The sequence below is a fragment of the Heptranchias perlo genome, chromosome 7, assembly GCF_035084215.1.
Source record: "Heptranchias perlo isolate sHepPer1 chromosome 7, sHepPer1.hap1, whole genome shotgun sequence".
NCBI classification, from domain to species: Eukaryota; Metazoa; Chordata; class Chondrichthyes; order Hexanchiformes; family Hexanchidae; genus Heptranchias; species Heptranchias perlo.
Window position 1 is genome coordinate 6,848,376 of NC_090331.1, and position 17,582 is coordinate 6,865,957.

At 45.7% G+C, this 17,582-nt stretch overlaps 1 protein-coding gene across 2 annotated transcripts in view; it reads right to left on the reverse strand.

The window, feature by feature from the left end:
* The window catches only part of catip (ciliogenesis associated TTC17 interacting protein), a 35,612-nt gene extending 18,030 nt beyond the window's left edge, over positions 1–17,582 (reverse strand). For both annotated transcript variants that reach the window (XM_067986996.1, XM_067986997.1), the window contains exons 1-4: positions 17,486–17,582; positions 6,832–7,133; positions 4,500–4,685; positions 1,640–1,695 (exon numbers count right to left, since the gene is read on the reverse strand). In XM_067986996.1, the coding sequence (XP_067843097.1) occupies positions 1,640–1,695; positions 4,500–4,685; positions 6,832–7,117 (528 nt within the window). In that variant the 5' untranslated portion in view covers positions 7,118–7,133; positions 17,486–17,582. The remainder of the gene's footprint in view (positions 1–1,639; positions 1,696–4,499; positions 4,686–6,831; positions 7,134–17,485) is intronic.

The following is a 17,582-nucleotide window of genomic DNA, read 5'->3' on the forward strand; positions in this document are numbered from 1 at the left end:
GAATTGCTGTCAGCATCTATCAATTATACAGACATTTTGAGAACATCCATAATGCTTTAGAGGCAACATTTCAGAGGTAACACCTCAAAGTATAAAAAGAAAGGAAGGAAGGGTGCCAGAAATTTACAAGCACCATCCAATCTACAAACTTTCCACCCCATACAACAATTAAACTCTGGGTGACCTCAAGGCGTGCTTACTTATTCCAGTTAGTCCTTGCGTCCTGAATGGGACAAGCCACCTTAAACATAGCTGCACCGAAATGGCAGGATATTACATTATTATATAATAATATTACATGGCATAACATTGCTGTCCTTATTAGAACTGTGCATTACCTGATTCACTGTGAGTAGTGCCACGGGAGATTCACTAGCAAGAAAGACTTGGATTTATTTAGCACCTTTCAAGACGTCCCAAACTGCTTTACAGCCAATGAAGTACATTTGAAAAGTAGTCGCTGTTGTAATGTAGGAAACGCGGCAGCCAATTTGCGCACAGCAAGATCCCACAAACAGCAATGTGGTAATGTGCAGATAATCTGTTTTTTTAGTGATGTTGGTTGATGGATAAATATTGGCCAGAACACCGGGGAGAACTCCCCTGCTCTTCTTCGAATAGTGCCATGGGATCTTTTACGTCCACCGGAGAGGGCAGACGGGGCTTCGGTTTAACGTCTTATCCGAAAGACGGCACCTCCGACAGTGCAGCACTCCCTCAGTACTGCACTGGGAGTGTCGGCCTGGATTACGTGTTCAAGAGTCTGGAGCGGGACTTGAACCCACAAACTTCTGACTCAGAGGCGAGAGTGCCGCCCACTGGGCTATGGCCGACACCTGCAGTCATTAGGGAGCAACATGGCTGCCGAAACAACGATGGAAAATATATTTGAGCAGTTTGATTGGTTGGTTTTGAATTCATTGTTGATTCCAGATTGGTAGCTCTAACAAAAACATGTGAGCGATTTGATTGGTTTTATGCAGGCTCCTTGTTCTTGATTGGTAGCGATTGGATATTTAAGCCAATTGTTCACATTTAAGGTATGGCAAATGTTAGACCCAAGACTTTAATTAGAGAGGACACCAAACACTGAAGCTGAAAGATGCTGGAGATGTTACTGGAGCTTTTCGCACAGAATTTGAGAGGCACATTCAGTCTATTTCAATAGAATTATATAGAATGTACAGCACAGAAACAGGCCGTTCGGCCCAACTGGTCCGTGCCGGTGTTTATGCTCCACACGAGCCTCCTCCCTCCCGACTTCATCTCACCCTATCAACATATCCTCCTATTCCTTTCTCCCTCACATGTTTATCGAGCTTCCCCCTGCACTGTCGGAGGTGCCGTCTTTCGGATAAGACGTTAAACCGAAGCCCTGTCTGCCCTCTCCGGTGGACGTAAAAGATCCCATGGCACTATTCGAAGAAGAGCAGGGGAGTTCTCCCCTTCTCCCTAAGTGCATCTATGCTATTCGCCTCGTGGTAGCGAGTTCCACATTCTTACCACTCTCTGGGTAAAGAAGTTTCTCCTGAATTCCCTATTGGCTTTATTGGTGGCCATCTTACATTTATGGCCCCTAGTTCTGGTCTGCCCCGCAAGTGGAAACCTCAAAATAAAAAGTAATAAGATAATGTATTACCTTTACATACTCATGGTGATGTTGCTCCAATGTTTCAAGATTGTTAGAGATGTAAGCTGTGAAAATAAAACCGTGTTATAGAAGTAATTAAAGAAGTTCCCTGATAGGGTTAAATGCTCAGCATGGCATCATGGAGTAGCCTCCGACACGATGGGCCGAAGGGCCTCTATCCGTGCTGTATAACTCTATTAGCAATGCCATGGGGGACTCAATATTGTATATCCATCTCTATTTATTATGTATTAAAAATGGAGTGGTATCGCATTCCAACGGTATTGCATCTGACGTCAGGGGCAGGAATTCTTCATGATTACTACTTAAAGAAAGAAAGACTTGCATTTATACAGCGCCTTTCACGACCTCAGGACGTCCTAAAGCGCTTTACATCCGATGAAGTACTTTTGAAGTGTGGTCACTTCAATGTAGAAAACGTGGCAGCCAATCTGCCCCCAGCAAGGACCCACAAAACAGCAATGAGATAATGACCAGATCATCTGTTTTTAGCTGTTCCCAGTGTCCCTGAGCTGGGGGGAGACCAACGAAATCAGCCGTGGTTCCCACTGTGGATCAATAACCGGCAAAGTTACGGTACGCGGGTGTGCGGATGAGGCAGGGGCATGGCTGTGATTTGTACTGATCTCAAATGGCCTGTGGGCACACACTGCCTTGCCTCGTGCATGAAGAATGGCCAGTTGAGCAAGCTGTTGATGCCCATGAAAACATCATCAGGAGAGGAGGGGCGGGGGAGAGGAAATATCAAATAATTAAAGAACTCTTCAGCATAGGATGACCCACTGAGGTACAGAGCGCTAGGAGGTGGGCTTACCGCCCTTGACTCTGATCTGTGTTGTGCTCCCGAGTCCAGCTGCATTGTTTGGGGAGATATCAAAATGGAAGGTGAGGCGCACCCCAGGTGGGAGGGAAGGCGGATTTGTCATGGTTATATTACTGGACTAGTAATCTAACAACGTGAGTTCAAATCCCACCATGGTCGTTTGACAATTTGAATTCAGTTTTTTTTTTAAATCGTGAAACAAAAAGCTGATATCAGTAAAAGTGACCATGAAATTGACAGATTGTTGTAAAAACCCAACAGGTTCTACTAGTGTCCCTTTAGGGGAAGGGAACATAGGAACAGGAGTAGGCCATTCAGCCCCTTGTGCCTGCTCCGCCATTTGATAAGATCACGGCTGATCTGTGATCTAGCTCCATGTACCTGCCTTTGGCCCATATCCCTTAATACCTTTGGTTGTCAAAAAGCTATCTATCTCAGATTTAAATTTAGCAATTGAGCTAGTATCAATTGCCGTTTGCGGAAGAGAGTTCCAAACGTCTACCACCCTTTGTGTGTAGAAATGTTTTCTAATCTCACTCCTGAAAAGTCTGGCTCTAATTTTTAGACTGTGCCCCCTGCTCCTAGAATCCCCAACCAGTGGAAATAGTTTCTATCCACCCTATCCGTTCCCCTTAATATCTCTTTACCCGTCTTTACCCAGTCTGGGCCTATATGCGACTCCAGTCCCACACCCAACGTGGTTGACTCTTCACTGCCCTCTGAAGTGGCCTAGCAAGCCAGTCAGTTGTATCAAACCGCAACCTAGCAGGTTCAAGAAGGCGGCCCACCACCACCTTCTCAAGGGGAAACTAGGGATGGGCAAGAAATGCCGGCCTTGCCAGCGATGCTTACATCTTGAGAATGAAATTTTAATAAAAATGATCAGCAACTGAATCAGCCTCACGATAGTCTTGCAGACGTCTGGCAGAGACCAAGATCTTGACATGCACTGAATAGGAATTTGTTGGGGGGGAGAATCCTTCATGATTACTGCGTAAAGAAAGAAAGACTTGCATTTCTATCGCGCCTTTCACAACCTCAGGACGTCCCAAAGCACTTTGCAGCCAATGAAGTACTTTTGAAGTGTAGTCACTGTTGTAATGTAGGAAACGTGGCAGCCAATTTGCGCACAGCAAGATCCCACAAACAGCAATGTGATAATGACCAGATCATCTGTTTTTTGACGTTTATTACAGAGGCACGGTACACAGGGATAGTGGGTTTCAGCTACTGGCTAGAGAGGGGCCGTAAAACTCTCTCTGTGCCTCTAACAATGCACCTCAGCCTCAAGAGAAGGTCCATGCACAACAGAAACAGGGCTGAGACTGCCCCAGTTCATTCCAAATAGAATCCTTGCAGCCAGCAGGCAGAGAAACCTGGGCTGGAGTAGAACCCAAAAGTGAAGGCCAGACCTAACCCACTGCGTTTCTGCATACCAATTGGCATGGCAACAGGGTTCGACCAGAGACAGCTGTAATAAGGACAGCTGTTGGAGAAATTGTATTGGGTTATCAGGGACTGAGACTTTACCATAGTCTTGGTGCTGGCTTCCGCAACACTGGGTTTGCAAGTTATGGCTTTGCTAGCTGGAGGCTCTGGGTTAGTCTCTGAGATGCTACAGCTGCCCCCCCTTCCCCCTCCCCCAATGGAGCAACATGGTAACTGCATGATATGGTGCAGTACTGTGTCATACAGACGAGAAGTTTCCAGATATGGTTCTTGGTCTGTGCTCTCAGCCAGGATGCCAGAATTGGCCTCAGTTCCTCTAAGCTACAGAGAATAATGAACTGGGATTCCTGCTCCTGATTGTTATCCAGTGAGCCCTGCTGGAGAGTGCATGTCAGGCTTGGCCACGATGCTCTCTACAGTCAAGTAGCCTACTGGCGCTCACTACCTAAGCTGAGACATGAATAGCCTCTAGGTGCTAAAGCCGGCACCTGCAGGTGAGGAGGGGAGAAATAAAAAAATTGAAGGGAAAAACAAATGCATTTATGTTCCTTTAAAAGCGTGAGGCATGCGGCCTACCTGAGATGGATGTTCCACATGGAATCTTGTCGATGGAGCCATGGCTGTTGGCGTTAATGCTGAGACACAGCTCTCCCTTATACAGGATGGACTGAACCGTGATGGTAAATTCACCAAGCTCTTTCCCTGTATCGGAAAACGTCACCAGGGAATCTGTGAAGAGAATCATCTGCAGCTCTTCGGGCGCTGAAACAGAACAAATCATCGCCATGGCAATCATCAGAGTTATCGTTAGAAATGGTCCAATTGCAGCCCCCCGACTGTCGCAACAACTCACATTTATACAGCGCCTTTAACGTAGTAAAACGTCCCAGGGCGCTTCACAGGAGCGATCATCAAACAAAATTTGACACCGAGCCACATGTCGAGATATTAGGACAGGTGACCAAAAGCTTCGTCAACAAGGTAGGTTTTAAGCAGCATCTTAAAGGAGGAGAGAGAGAGATAGAGAGCAGAGAGATTTAGGGAGGGAATTCCAGAGCTTAGGACCTAGGCAGCTGAAGGCACGGCCGCCAATGGTGGAGCGATGGGCTAATTGGGGGAACGCACAAGAGGCCAGAATTGGAGGAGCGCAGAGACCTCGGAGGGCTGTACAGCTGTAGGAGGTTACAGAGATAGGGAGGGGCGAGGCCATGGAGGGATTTGAACATGAGGTTGAGAATTTTAAATTCGAGACGCAGTGAAAGCATCCACTATCTGCTGATTGTGAGGATTCTACGTGAGAGTGAGTTTGAGCAGTTCCTAGTGGGCACAGGCTCATGGTACAGAAACTACTTCCACCAAATGGCCAATCTCACTCAGAGGGCAGCTAGGGCTAAGGCATGTTGTTTCAGCAGAATAGAGCATAGGTTTGAAAATTGGGATACCTGGATCCCAGGGAGGCCTGCGAGTTCAGATTACTGTCCATCTGGGTATGTTCTGACTTTCTAATACCTTACTTTGTTTCCTACATTACAACAGTGACTCCACTTCGAAAGTACTTCACTGGCTGTAAAGCGCTTTGGGACGTCCTGAGGTTGTGAAAGGTGCTATATAAATGCAAGTTCTTTCTTTCTTTTCTGTGCTGATTTTCCTTTGGTGAGCTGACACTGTATTTCAGAAATTGAGACTGGGAGTGCTGGGGATAACATTTACAGGAGGTTCCGCTACACAGAAAGGTTTGAAAATGCAAAAACGTTGGAGAAGAGGGAGCTTTGCTCTGAATCTAACCTAGCTCTACAAGACCTGGGAGTGCTTGATGCTCACAGCCTGTGCCTGACATGGAAAATGTTCTATTCCTTGGCATTAGCATCACGCCTTGATGAAAAGACACACACACACACGCGCACACACACATGAACACACACACATGCGCACGCACACACGCACACATGCGCGCGCACACACATGCACACGCACATGCACACACACACACACACACGCACACACAACAGTAACTAACCGTGGAGTACAATGGCACAGTGTGAGCAGCATTTCCTCCGCCACATTCTCCCTTCAACAAGCTTCTAGTCTCAGCCACATCCTCCGGGCTAGAAGGGAGAAAGAGGTAGTCAGTGGCTGTAAGGCATCACCCAACAGGGATCTGGCTCCCCTGTGATTTCCCCCGATGGTTGAATAGCCTGCCGATATTCACTGCCTAGGCTCACACGTGAGGAATGGCCGCTTGGGTAAGGTACCAGACAGCAGTGGTGCCCAGAGAACTCTAACCCAGCAAAAGAGGAGAGCACTGGAAGGAAACTTTTTTTTTAAAAAAAGGAAGTTCTAACTCTTGCCAGACTTTGTTCATGCAGGTTTGATATTAAAAGTCTCACTTACCATACAGACATGCACATGTATGTACATCAGTGTTGTCCGATAGAAACCGCTGACTAGCCACAAGTGTGGCTACAGCGACACCGTTTTAGCCACACGCACTGATTTTAATAGAAAAAGCCTTATACACACTCACACAATACAGGTAAATGTATCACTTGTATATATTTACTTAACAAACATCTATCACCATTCAGTGGCACCCACAGCGATAAAAAAGCACTCACAAACTCTGATTTTCATCTTAACATTTTACCATCAAAAGGTTAAAGTTCACACCCATACGCCATGCGAATACGGGTATTTAAATCACATACCTAACGACGGTGTCTATTACTTGTTTTTTATTTGCTAATCAGAAATGCAATTAGCCACATCTGGATTCCCAATTAGCCACATGTGGGTGGTGGCTAATGTATTGGACAACACTGATGAACAAGCATGGTGCAGACACATACACGTGTGTGAACGGACGGTGGAAGATTGGTGCTATCTCGAGCTGTGAAAGGAAGACACTTACTGATAGAAGCCAAGAAATTGATGGCTTCAGGACTAGCTCTCGGCAAAGGCTTTGGGGGTGGTTGTTCTGGGGGTACTGGCTGGTCCTTCGGTACAGGCTGATCCCTCGGTACCAGCTTTTCCGGCTCATCCAAAGGTAGCGGCTCTTCCGGGGATGGCGGCTGTTCTGGGTGTTCCAGAGGTACCGACTGATCCGGGGGTTCCGGCTCTCCTGGGGGTTCCGGCTCTCCTGGGAGTCCCGGATCTCCCGAAGGTCCCGGCTCTCCTGGAAATTCAGATGCCGACATTCTGAAATGTGCTATCCTGCAAAACAAAGGAAAACTTAATAGAATGAAGGGACTGGGACCGCTGGTCTGTACAACTGTGTAATTCATAAAAAAGATTAAATCCTGCACTCATCAAGAAAGCAACATTTCTCCCCCCATTTTCCTCACCCTTTGCCCCCCTCCCTTACTGAAGGTGCTGGGCTCTGCATCTACAGTAACTCACCATTGCCCATCACAATGCTGGTGCCCAAAGAACCATCTCGCAGAGGAAATCGACACCTTCAAAGTTGCCCAAAAGAAAAGGACCTCTCTCTCCAGAGGGGCCAGCACTCCGCATTCACCAGAATGATACCGGCGCCAAAAGGGTTAAATTACGAGGCCAGGTTGCACAGACTAGGCTTGTATTCCCTCGAATATAGAAGATTAAGGGGCGATCTAATTGAGGTGTTTAAGATGATTAAAGGAATTGATAGGGTAGATAGAGAGGAACTATTTCCCCTGGTGGGGGGAGTCCAGAACAAGGGGGCATAACCTTAAAATTAGAGCCAAGCTGTTCAGGGGTGATGTCAGGAAGCACTTCACACAAAGGGGAGTGGAAATCTGGAACTCTCTCCCCCCAAAAAGCTGTTGAGGCTGGGGGTCAAATGAAAATTTGAAAACTGAGATTGATAGGTTTTTGTTCAGTAAGGGTATTAAGGGTTACAGAACCAAAGCAGGTAAAAGGAGTTAAGGTACAGATCATCCGTGATCTAATTGAATGGCGGAATAGGCTTGAGGGGCTGAATGGACTCCTCCTGTTCCTATGTAGACAGGCTTTTCTTCTTCCTCCTGATGACGCTGATGGTTGCTGGGGTACAGTTCTACGGGTGTAGACAATCTTGACCACCTAGCCCCACACCCCATCCGTCACGTGCGAGAGCCCAGACAGGGGGGGCTGGGGCATCGCCACTTGGCCAATCCCTGCCCTAACCCAAAGTCCAGATGCACACACTCACGCACCTTCCAGCAGGAAATGAAAGACTTGAATTTTTAAACGTTTTCGTACACTAAGGGAATCAAGGGATATGGGGATAGTGGAGTTGAGGTGGAAGATCAGCCAAGATCTTATTGAATGGCGGAGCAGGCTCAAGGAGTCGTAAGGCCTACTCCTGCTCTTATTTCTTGTATTCTTATGTTCTTATTCATAGAATTATACAGCACAGGAGGAGCCATTTGGCCCATCGTGCCTGTGCCGGCTCTTTGAAAGAGATATCCAATTAGTCCCATTCCCCTCCTCTTTCCCCATAGCCCTGCAAATTTTTCCTTTTCAAGTATTTATCCAATTCCCTTTTGAAAGTTACTATTGAATCTGTTTCCGCCACCCTTTCAGGCAGTGCATTCCAGATCATTACAACTCCCTGCGTAAAAACATTCTCCTCATCTCCCTGTAAGAATATAGACATGTTTTTACATTATTCTAATACAGAACAAAGACAGAATAGTAATGTCGGCAGAATTGGTTTGAACTGTGCCCCCGCAAATCTTGTCTTTTCCCCCCTGTGATGATGGTAACATTGGAGAGAATGAATTTCAGGGCCGAAGACATTGTACTGTAAGGATAGGCACATATAGATTATTAAATAAATAAGCTAGTTGGATAATATGGAGCTAAAAGGGTTGTTAGATTAAAACATATATAGGCTTTTAAAACACAGGCATTTGATCACAGCAGGGGGGAGTGTAAGAGAAGAAAATTACTGCAGTATAAATAAGGCAGTAGGTTCCTTTTACTATGGAGCATAACATCGAAGGTTTGACTATGACTTGGGAAAAGCAAGGATAGGAAGTGACCATATGGTGACAAGACATGAGACCCCCCCCCCCGGCAATCTGTTTAATGATCTACGGGTCATAAAACACACAGTAGAGTTTGAACCAGTAGGAAGCCAGACAATGAATGGACTACTCCTGTTCCTATGTAGATAGGCTTTTTTCCTTCCTCCTGATGACGTTGATGGTTGCTGGGGTACAGTTCATGGAGGCAGAGGGAATGGCTGAGGTATTAAATGAGTACTTTGCATCTGTCTTCACCAAGGAAGAAGATGCAGCCACAGTCTCAGTAAAGGAAGATATAGTTGAGATACTGGATGGGCTAAAAATTGATAAATAAGAACATAAGAACATAAGAAATAGGAGCAGGAGTAGGCCAATCGGCCCCTCGAGCCTGCTCCACCATTCAATAAGATCATGGCTGATCTGATCCTAACCTCAAATCTAAACACAAGAAGTAGGAGCAGGACCCGGCCACTCAGCCCCTGGGCCCGCTCCGCCACCCACAGGGCCTTGACCGATCCAAACTCAGCTTCATGTCCAATTTCCTGCCCGCTCCCCGTAACCCCTAATTCTGTTTTAAATTTATTTAATGATGTAGCTTCCACAGCTTCCTGGGGCAGCAAATTCCACAGACCTACTACCCTCTGAGTGAAGAAGTTTCTCCTCATCTCAGTTTTGAAAGAGCAGCCCCTTATTCTAAGATTATGCCCCCTAGTTCTAGTTTCACCCATCCTTGGGAACATCCTTTCCGCATCCACCCAATCAAGCCCCTTCACAATCTTATATGTTTCAATAAGATCGCCTCTCATTCTTCTGAACTCCAATGAGTAGAGTCCCAATCTACTCAACCTCTCCTCATATGTCCACCCCCTCATCCCCGGGATTAACTGAGTGAACCTTCTTTGTACTGCCTCGAGAGCAAGTATGTCTTTTCTTAAGTATGGAGACCAAAACTGTATGCAGTATTCCAGGTGTGGTCTCACCAATACCTTATATAACTGCAGCAATACCTCCCTGTTTTTATATTCTATCCCCCGAGCAATAAACGCCAACATTCCGTTGGCCTTCTTGATCACCTGCTGCACCTGCATACTAACTTTTTGATTTTCTTGCACTAGGACCCCCAGATCCCTTTGTACTGCAGTACTTTCCAGTTTCTCGCCTTTAAGATAATAACTTGCTCTCCGATTTTTCCTGCCAAAGTGCATAACCTCACATTTTCCAATATTGTATTGCATCTGCCAAATCTCCGCCCACTCACCCAGCCTGTCTATAATCCCCTTGTAGGTTTTTTATGTCCTCCTCACTCTCTACTTTCCCTCCCATCTTTGTATCATCTGAAAACTTTGATATGTTACACTCGGTCCCCTCCTCCAAACCGTTAATATAGATTGTAAAGAGTTGGGGACCCAGCACCGACCCCTGCGGAACACCACTGGCTACTGGTTGCCAGTCCGAGAATGAGCCATTTATCCCAACTCTCTGCTTCCTGTTAGATAACCAATCCTCCACCCATGCCAGAATATTACCCCCAATCCAGTGATTCTTTATCTTGAGCAATAATCTTTTATCTGGCACCTTGTTGAATGCCTTCTGGAAGTCTAAATACACTACGTCCACTGGTTCCCCTTTATCCACCCTGTACGTTATGTCCTCAAAGAACTCAAGCAAATTTGTCAGACATGACTTCCCCTTCATAAAGCCATGCTGACTTTGTCCTATTAAATTGTGTTTATCTAAATGTTCCGTTACTGTCTCCTTAATAATAGACTCCAAAATTTTACCCACCACAGATGTTAGGCTAACTGGTCTATAATTTCCAGCCTTCTGCCTACTACCCTTTTTAAATAAGGGTGTTACATTAGCAGTTTTCCAATCTGCCGGGACCTTTGCTGAGTCCAGAGAATTTTGGAAAATTATTACCAAAGCATCCACAATCCCTACTGCCACTTCCCTCAAGACCCTAGGATGTAAGCCATCAGGTCCAGGGGATTTATCCGCCTTGAGTCCCATTATTTTACTGAGTACCAATTCCTTAGTGATTTTAATCGTATTTAGCTCCTCCCCCCCCCAGAGCCCCCTGTTTGTCCAGTGTTGGGATAAAGAAGAGGTACCAGAAAGACTAGCTGTACTTAAAGTAGATAAGTCACCTGGTCCAGATGGGATGCATCCCAGGCTGCTGAGGGAAGTAAGGGTGGAAATTGTTGAGGTACTGGCCATAATCTTCCAAACATCCGTAGATACGGGGGTGGTGCCAGAGGACTGGAGAATTGCAAATGTTACACCCTTGTTCAAAAAAGGGTGTAAGGATAAACCCAGCAACTACAGGCCAGTCAGTTTAACCTCAGTGGTGGGGAAACTTTTGGAAACGACAATCTGGGACAGAATTAACAGTCACATGGACGAGGGTGGATTGATTAGGGAAAGCCAAAGGCAAATTGTGTTTAACCAACTTGATAGAGTTTTTTGATGAGGTAACAGAGAGGGTAGATAAGGACAATATAGTTGATGTGGTGTATATGGATTTTCAAAAAGCGTTTGATAAAGTGCCACATGGGTAGGCTTGCTATTAAGATTGCAGCCCATGGAATAAAGGGGGCAGTAGCAACATGGATACAGAATTGGCTAAATGACAGGAAACAGGGAGTTGTGGTGAACAGTTGTTTTTCGGACTGGAGGGAGGTGTACAGTGGTGTTCCCCAGGGGTCAGTGCTGGGACCACTGCTTTTCTTGATATATATTAATGACTTGGACTTGGGTGTACAGGGCACAATTTCAAAATTTGCAGATGACACAAAACTTGGAAGGGTAGTGACAGACATCAAGAGGTTACAGACACGCTGGTGGCATGGGCGGACACGTGGCAAATTAAGTTCAACGTGGAAAAATGTGAGGTGATGCATTTCAGTAGGAAAAAATGAGGAGAGGCAATATAAGCTAAATGGTACAATTCTAAAGGGGGTGCAGGAACAGAGTGACCTAGGGGTATATGTGCACAAATCTTTGAAGGTGGCAGGGCAGGTTGAGAAAGCGGTTAAAAAAGCATACGGGATCCTGGGCTTTACAAATAGAGGCATAGAGTACAAAAGCGAGGAAGTTATGTTGGACCTTTATAAAACACTGGTTCGGCCACAACTGGAGTTTGTGTTCAATTCTGGGCACCGCACTTTAGGAAGGATGTGAAGGTCTTAGAGAGGGTGCAGAAAAGATTTACTAGAATGGATCCAGGGATAAGGGCCTGCAGTTACCTGGAGAAGCTGGGGTTGTTCTCCTTAGAGGAGAGAGGGTCAAGACGAGATTTGATAGAGGTGTTCAAAATCATGAAGGGCTTAGATAAAGTAAATAAAGAGAAACTATTCCCATTGGTGGAAGGGTCGAGAACCAAAGGACACAGATTGAAGGTGATTGGCAAAAGAACCAAAGGCGACATGAGGAAAAACTTTTTTACACAGCGAGTGGTTATGATCTGGAATGCATTGCCCGAGGGGGTGGTGGAGGCAGATTCAATCATGGCCTTCAAAAAGGAACTGGATAAGTACTTGAAAGGACAAAATTTGCAGGGCTACGGGGATAGGGCAGGGGAGTGGGACTAGCTGAATTGCTCTTGCATAGAGCTGGCGCAGATTCGATGGGCCGAATGGCCTCCTTCCATGCTGAACCTTTCTATGATTCTATGACTTGTGAGTGAGTCCACAACAAGGAGGCATAAATATAAGATAGCCATTAACAGATCTAGTAAAGAATTTAGGAAGAATTTCTTTACACGGAGAGTAGAAAAATTGAGCAGGCTGGGATTCTTTTCTCTGGAAAAGAGAAGACTAAGAGGAGACCTGATAGAGGTCTTTAAAATTATGAAGGGGTTCAATAGGGTGGATATCGAGAAACTGTTTCCACTTCCGGGTGAGTCCAGAACAAGGGGGCATAAATATAAGATAGTCACTAATAGATCAACAGATTGTATCCGCACATATTAGAAGGAGTTAGGAAAGAGGTAGCAGAGGCACTATTACATATATATAAAAATTCATTAGGAAAGGGAATAGTGCCAGGGGACTGGCAGACAGGTAATGTTATTCCTATATTCAAAAAGGGAGATAGATCAGTTTGGGAACTATAGACCAGTTAGCTTAACATCAGTGGTAGGAAAGATAATGGAATCTTTACTCAAAGATCTCATGGAAAGACATCTAGAAACCGAAAATATAATAAAGAATAGTCAGCACGGATTTCAGGAGGGAAGATCATGCTTGACCAACCTTATTGAATTCTTTGAAGAGGTAACAGAAAGAGTAGACACGGGTAACGCAGTAGATGTAATATATTTGGATTTTCAAAAGGTTCAATAAGGTACCACATAGTAGACTCATGACTAAGGTCATTGCATGAGGAGACAGGGGACAAGTAGCAGAATGGCTGGCTGCAAAACAGAAAAGAGAGTAGGGGTTAAAGGTAGTTACTCAGACTGGCAAAAGGTGGGAAGTGGTGTTCCCCAAGGATCGGTGCTGGGACCACTGTTGTTCACCATTTACATAAACGATTTGGACTCGGGAATCGGAAGTACAATTTCAAAATTTGTGGACGACACCAAATTCAGAGGTATAGTTAATACAGGGGAGGACTGTGACAAAACACAGGGAGACATTAAGAAACTTGCAGAATGGGCGTGTAATTGGCAAATGAATTTCAATATAGATAAGTGTGAGGTGGTACATTTTGGTAGGAATAATAAGGAGGCCACATACTCCTTGGAAAATAAGAGTCTAAACAGGGTAAAGGAGCAGAGGAATTAAGGGGTGCAGATACACAAATCACTAAAAATAGTGACATGGGTTAATAAGACGATAAAAAAAGCAAACCAATCACTGGAGTTCATTTTAGAGGGACAGAATTGAAAAGCAGAGAAGTTATGTTAAACTTGTATAGAACCTTGGTTAGACCACACTTGGAGTATGGTGAACAGTTCTGGTCTCCATATTATAAAAAGGATATAGAGGCACTGGAGAAGGTGCAAAAAAAGATTTACTGGGATGATACAGAAATGAGAGGTTATACCTATCAGGAAAGATTGGACAGGCTGGGGGTCTTTTCGCTAGAAAAGAGAAGACAGAGGGGTGACACGATAGAGGTTTTTAAGATTATGAAAGGGTTTGGTAAGCTGGATGTAGAGAAGATGTTTCCACTTGCAGGGGAGACCAGAACTAGGGGCCATAAATATAAGACAGTCACTAATAAATCCAATAGGGAATTCAGGAGAAACTTCTTTACCCAGAGAGTGGTGAGAATGTGGAACTCACTACCACAAGGAGTAGTTGAGGCGACTAGCATAGATACATTTAAGGGGAAGCTAGATAAACACACCAGGGAGAAGGGAATAGAAGGATATGCTGATAGGGTTAGATGATGATGGGTGGGAGGAGGCTCAAGTGAAGCATAAAGACCGGCATGGATCTGTTGGGCCGAATGGCCTGTTTCAGTGCTGTATATTCTTTGTAATTGCTTGCCATATTTGGGCTAAACTTAGAAACCCCCAAATAACTCAAAGAATAAATGGCACTGAGTCGTTGAGACCAGATGGTCCGATGGCCATTCCCCAGTCTGTGCCGTGTTAGCTGGACAGCTGCAATTCACCTCAGGATCCTGCGACAGGTAGGGTTAAAAAAAATCAGAGAGAATTCCTGCTCCTGGTACCCTATCCTGGGACCCTGCAGGGGTCACGTGTCTGGCTACCTTTCTTTCTCTTAAAATGCTCACTAAACTACCATGTGTTTCCAGTTTTTATTTTACACTTTTTGAAAAAAATTCATTCTCAGGATGTGGGCGTCGGTAGTGAGGCCGGCATTTATTGCCCATCCCTAGTTGTCCTTGAGAAGGTGGCGGTGAGCCGCCTCCTTGAACCGCTGCAGTCCTGAGTGGTGAAAGTGATCCCACAGTGAGTTGTTGTGATCTGGAATGCGCTGCCTGAAAGGGTGTTAGAAGCAGATTCAGTAATAACTTTCGAAAAGGAATTGGATAAATACTTGAAATGGAAAAAAATTACAGGGCTATGGGGAAACAGCAGGGCGCAGAGGGCAGTGGGACTAATCGAATAGCTCGACCAAAGATCTGGCACAGGCACGATAGGCCGAATGGCCTTCTTCTGTGCCGTATCATTCTATGAGAGCTGTTGGGCGGGGAGTTCCAGGATTTTGACCCAGCGACGATGAAGGAATGGTGACATATGTTCAAGTCTGGCTGGTGTGTGAATTGGAGGGGAACTTGGAGGCATGAAGTTCCCTGCTGCCCTTATCCTTCCAGGTGGTGGAGGTCACGGGTTTGGGAGTTGCTGCCGAAGCCGTGGCGTGTTACTACAGTGAACCCTGTAGATAGCACACACCTTATTAATGGCTACGTGGAGATGCACTGAAACAGACCCAGGGTGAAAATTTACATAGTGCTGTTGCAAGTTTGGGTCTGCTGTAGATCCTGTCTCAGGTTCAGTGGTGTCCGCTGCTCCTGGAAATGGTCTGATCGTCTTACTTTTCTGGGCTTTGCAGTCACACTGCCTGTATCTATTTTTATGATGGTGTAACCCAGGGATATAACAATGACATCCCCTTATGATCTGGACCAGATATTCATATCTTTTGCATATGTGCTTCTTCAATCTCTGAAGGTAGACCCAGCAAACACTTGGTGAGATGATGTGGAAATGCATAAAGAGATACCTGACCATATTAACTCTCTCTAATACACCTAACTCACAAATGTAGAAATGCATGATGGATATTTGACCATATTAACTGACCAGCTAATTCAATTTAAAGCTCACATAATAGTTTCTCACGAAAACACATAGAAGCACAATTGTGTAATTACTTTGAGCTTTCTCATGCTGATAGCTGTCTGACTAACAGAAATGAATGACCATATAGCCTTGAGGCTAGCTATAGACTTACTGATAATAAAGAGAGTTTCTTAGGGAAAAAGCACTTTCCCAGGCCTGAGTCCAAAATATTGAGACGGCCATGGGAACCAGAGGGTGGGTTCTCTATTTTGATTGACTAACTACCTGAGCCAATAAAGAATGTACGTGTGCGCCCATATTCTGTGACAGGTGGGCGTTGTATAAACGTGAGCTGTTTCTTGAACTCAGCGAAGATGTAGCCTCAACCATTGTTTTGAGGTACTCTTCCACTTGTACAAGTTTCTTAATAAATTCTCGCTTGTCTTATTTTTGTTTGGGTGTTAATGCATTGTATAGAATAAGTAATATTAAGTTTAAGTTTTCGACAATGAGGCTTGATGCTTTACTTCAGAAAGAGAACAGCCATTAAGATCACTCACTAAATTCAATCCGTACAACTTATCTGCACAATACAGTAAAAAAAATAAACACGCCATGCTACCAAACATCAGTGGGTCGTCTAACTTGACTTAAACAGAATAACTCCTCTGCATTGTGGCCCTCAGCCTAGGGCAGAATCTCTTCTCCCTGCAGTCTGGTGTCTTTTCTTCATCCACTGTCAATCTTTAGTCAAAACTGACTACCCACCCACCCAAGAGCAGAATCCACCAGCCTAACTTGGCACTGACCCCTGCTAAGTTTAAATGAATAGAGTTGTCACCTCAACGTGAATAATCAGCAGAATTTAAACGGTCTTCCAATGTCTCAGCTCACTGCTTCAGACACCCCCATCCGAATTTTAATCTGCATTGTCCTGTGAACTTAACCCTTTGAAAGCAAAGGTCAGCTCAATAGTAGCATTTGTAACATCCCCCCGGTGGTAACATAAGCAGAAAGCCCAAAACATGACGACTGCATTTCACATCCTCGGGACATTGGAAAGCATTTTACGACTAATAGTTTGCCTTTGCTGTTAGGCAGGCAAATGCGGCAGCCAACTGCGTAAAGCAAGCTCCCACCAAGGGCAAACGAGATGAATGGCCAGTTAATCTGTTTTCGATGTGTTGGCCCTTTTCCCAGAAAGTTCCTGCGCCCGGTGAGGGCAGGATTGGGACTCAGCTGTGATGCACTCCACGGTTCAATAGCCTGCTGATAAACGTCAGGGCCCGGGCAGGAAGGCTGGACATTTAATGTTAGGTGCTGGAGGGCGGCCGGGGCAAACCAAACCGTACCCCCACCCCACCCCAGCAAAGAGTCAACCTCACCGGGATAGGGAGGGGCAAAGGTTGGGGGGCTGGGGGTCGAAATGCTCCTTAACCTTGTGTCCAGAGACCCTGCCCCACTTAGAATAGGGCCCTTTACATTCCCACCAATCAGGGAGCGGTTGCTAGGGCAATCCCCCCCCCCCAACCAGTGACGGACAGCCAACCCAACCACTGAGGAGGCGCGCCGCGAAGGCGCTGAACCCGCCTTCCATTTCCAACCAATCACGGCGCGGCAAGAGGGCGGCGCCAAACCTGATCGACTGCCCCTCCAACCAATCAACGGACAGATCGGTCGCCTGGGCAACCAAACCGACAACCGGCCTCTCACTCCCCCGATAAACGGCGGCGATAACGAACGCGTTAATTTCCTTTGGTTTTTATAAATTAAATGTTAAAATCAGGGCTCTGTATTTGATATGTGGGCCTTACCGCCGGGTTCCTCAGGATCCCCCCCGTTCCCCGCGGTTTAACGGCTCCGAGGCGGCTCCAGACTCCCACCGTGTCGCCTCCAGCCGCACCAAGGACC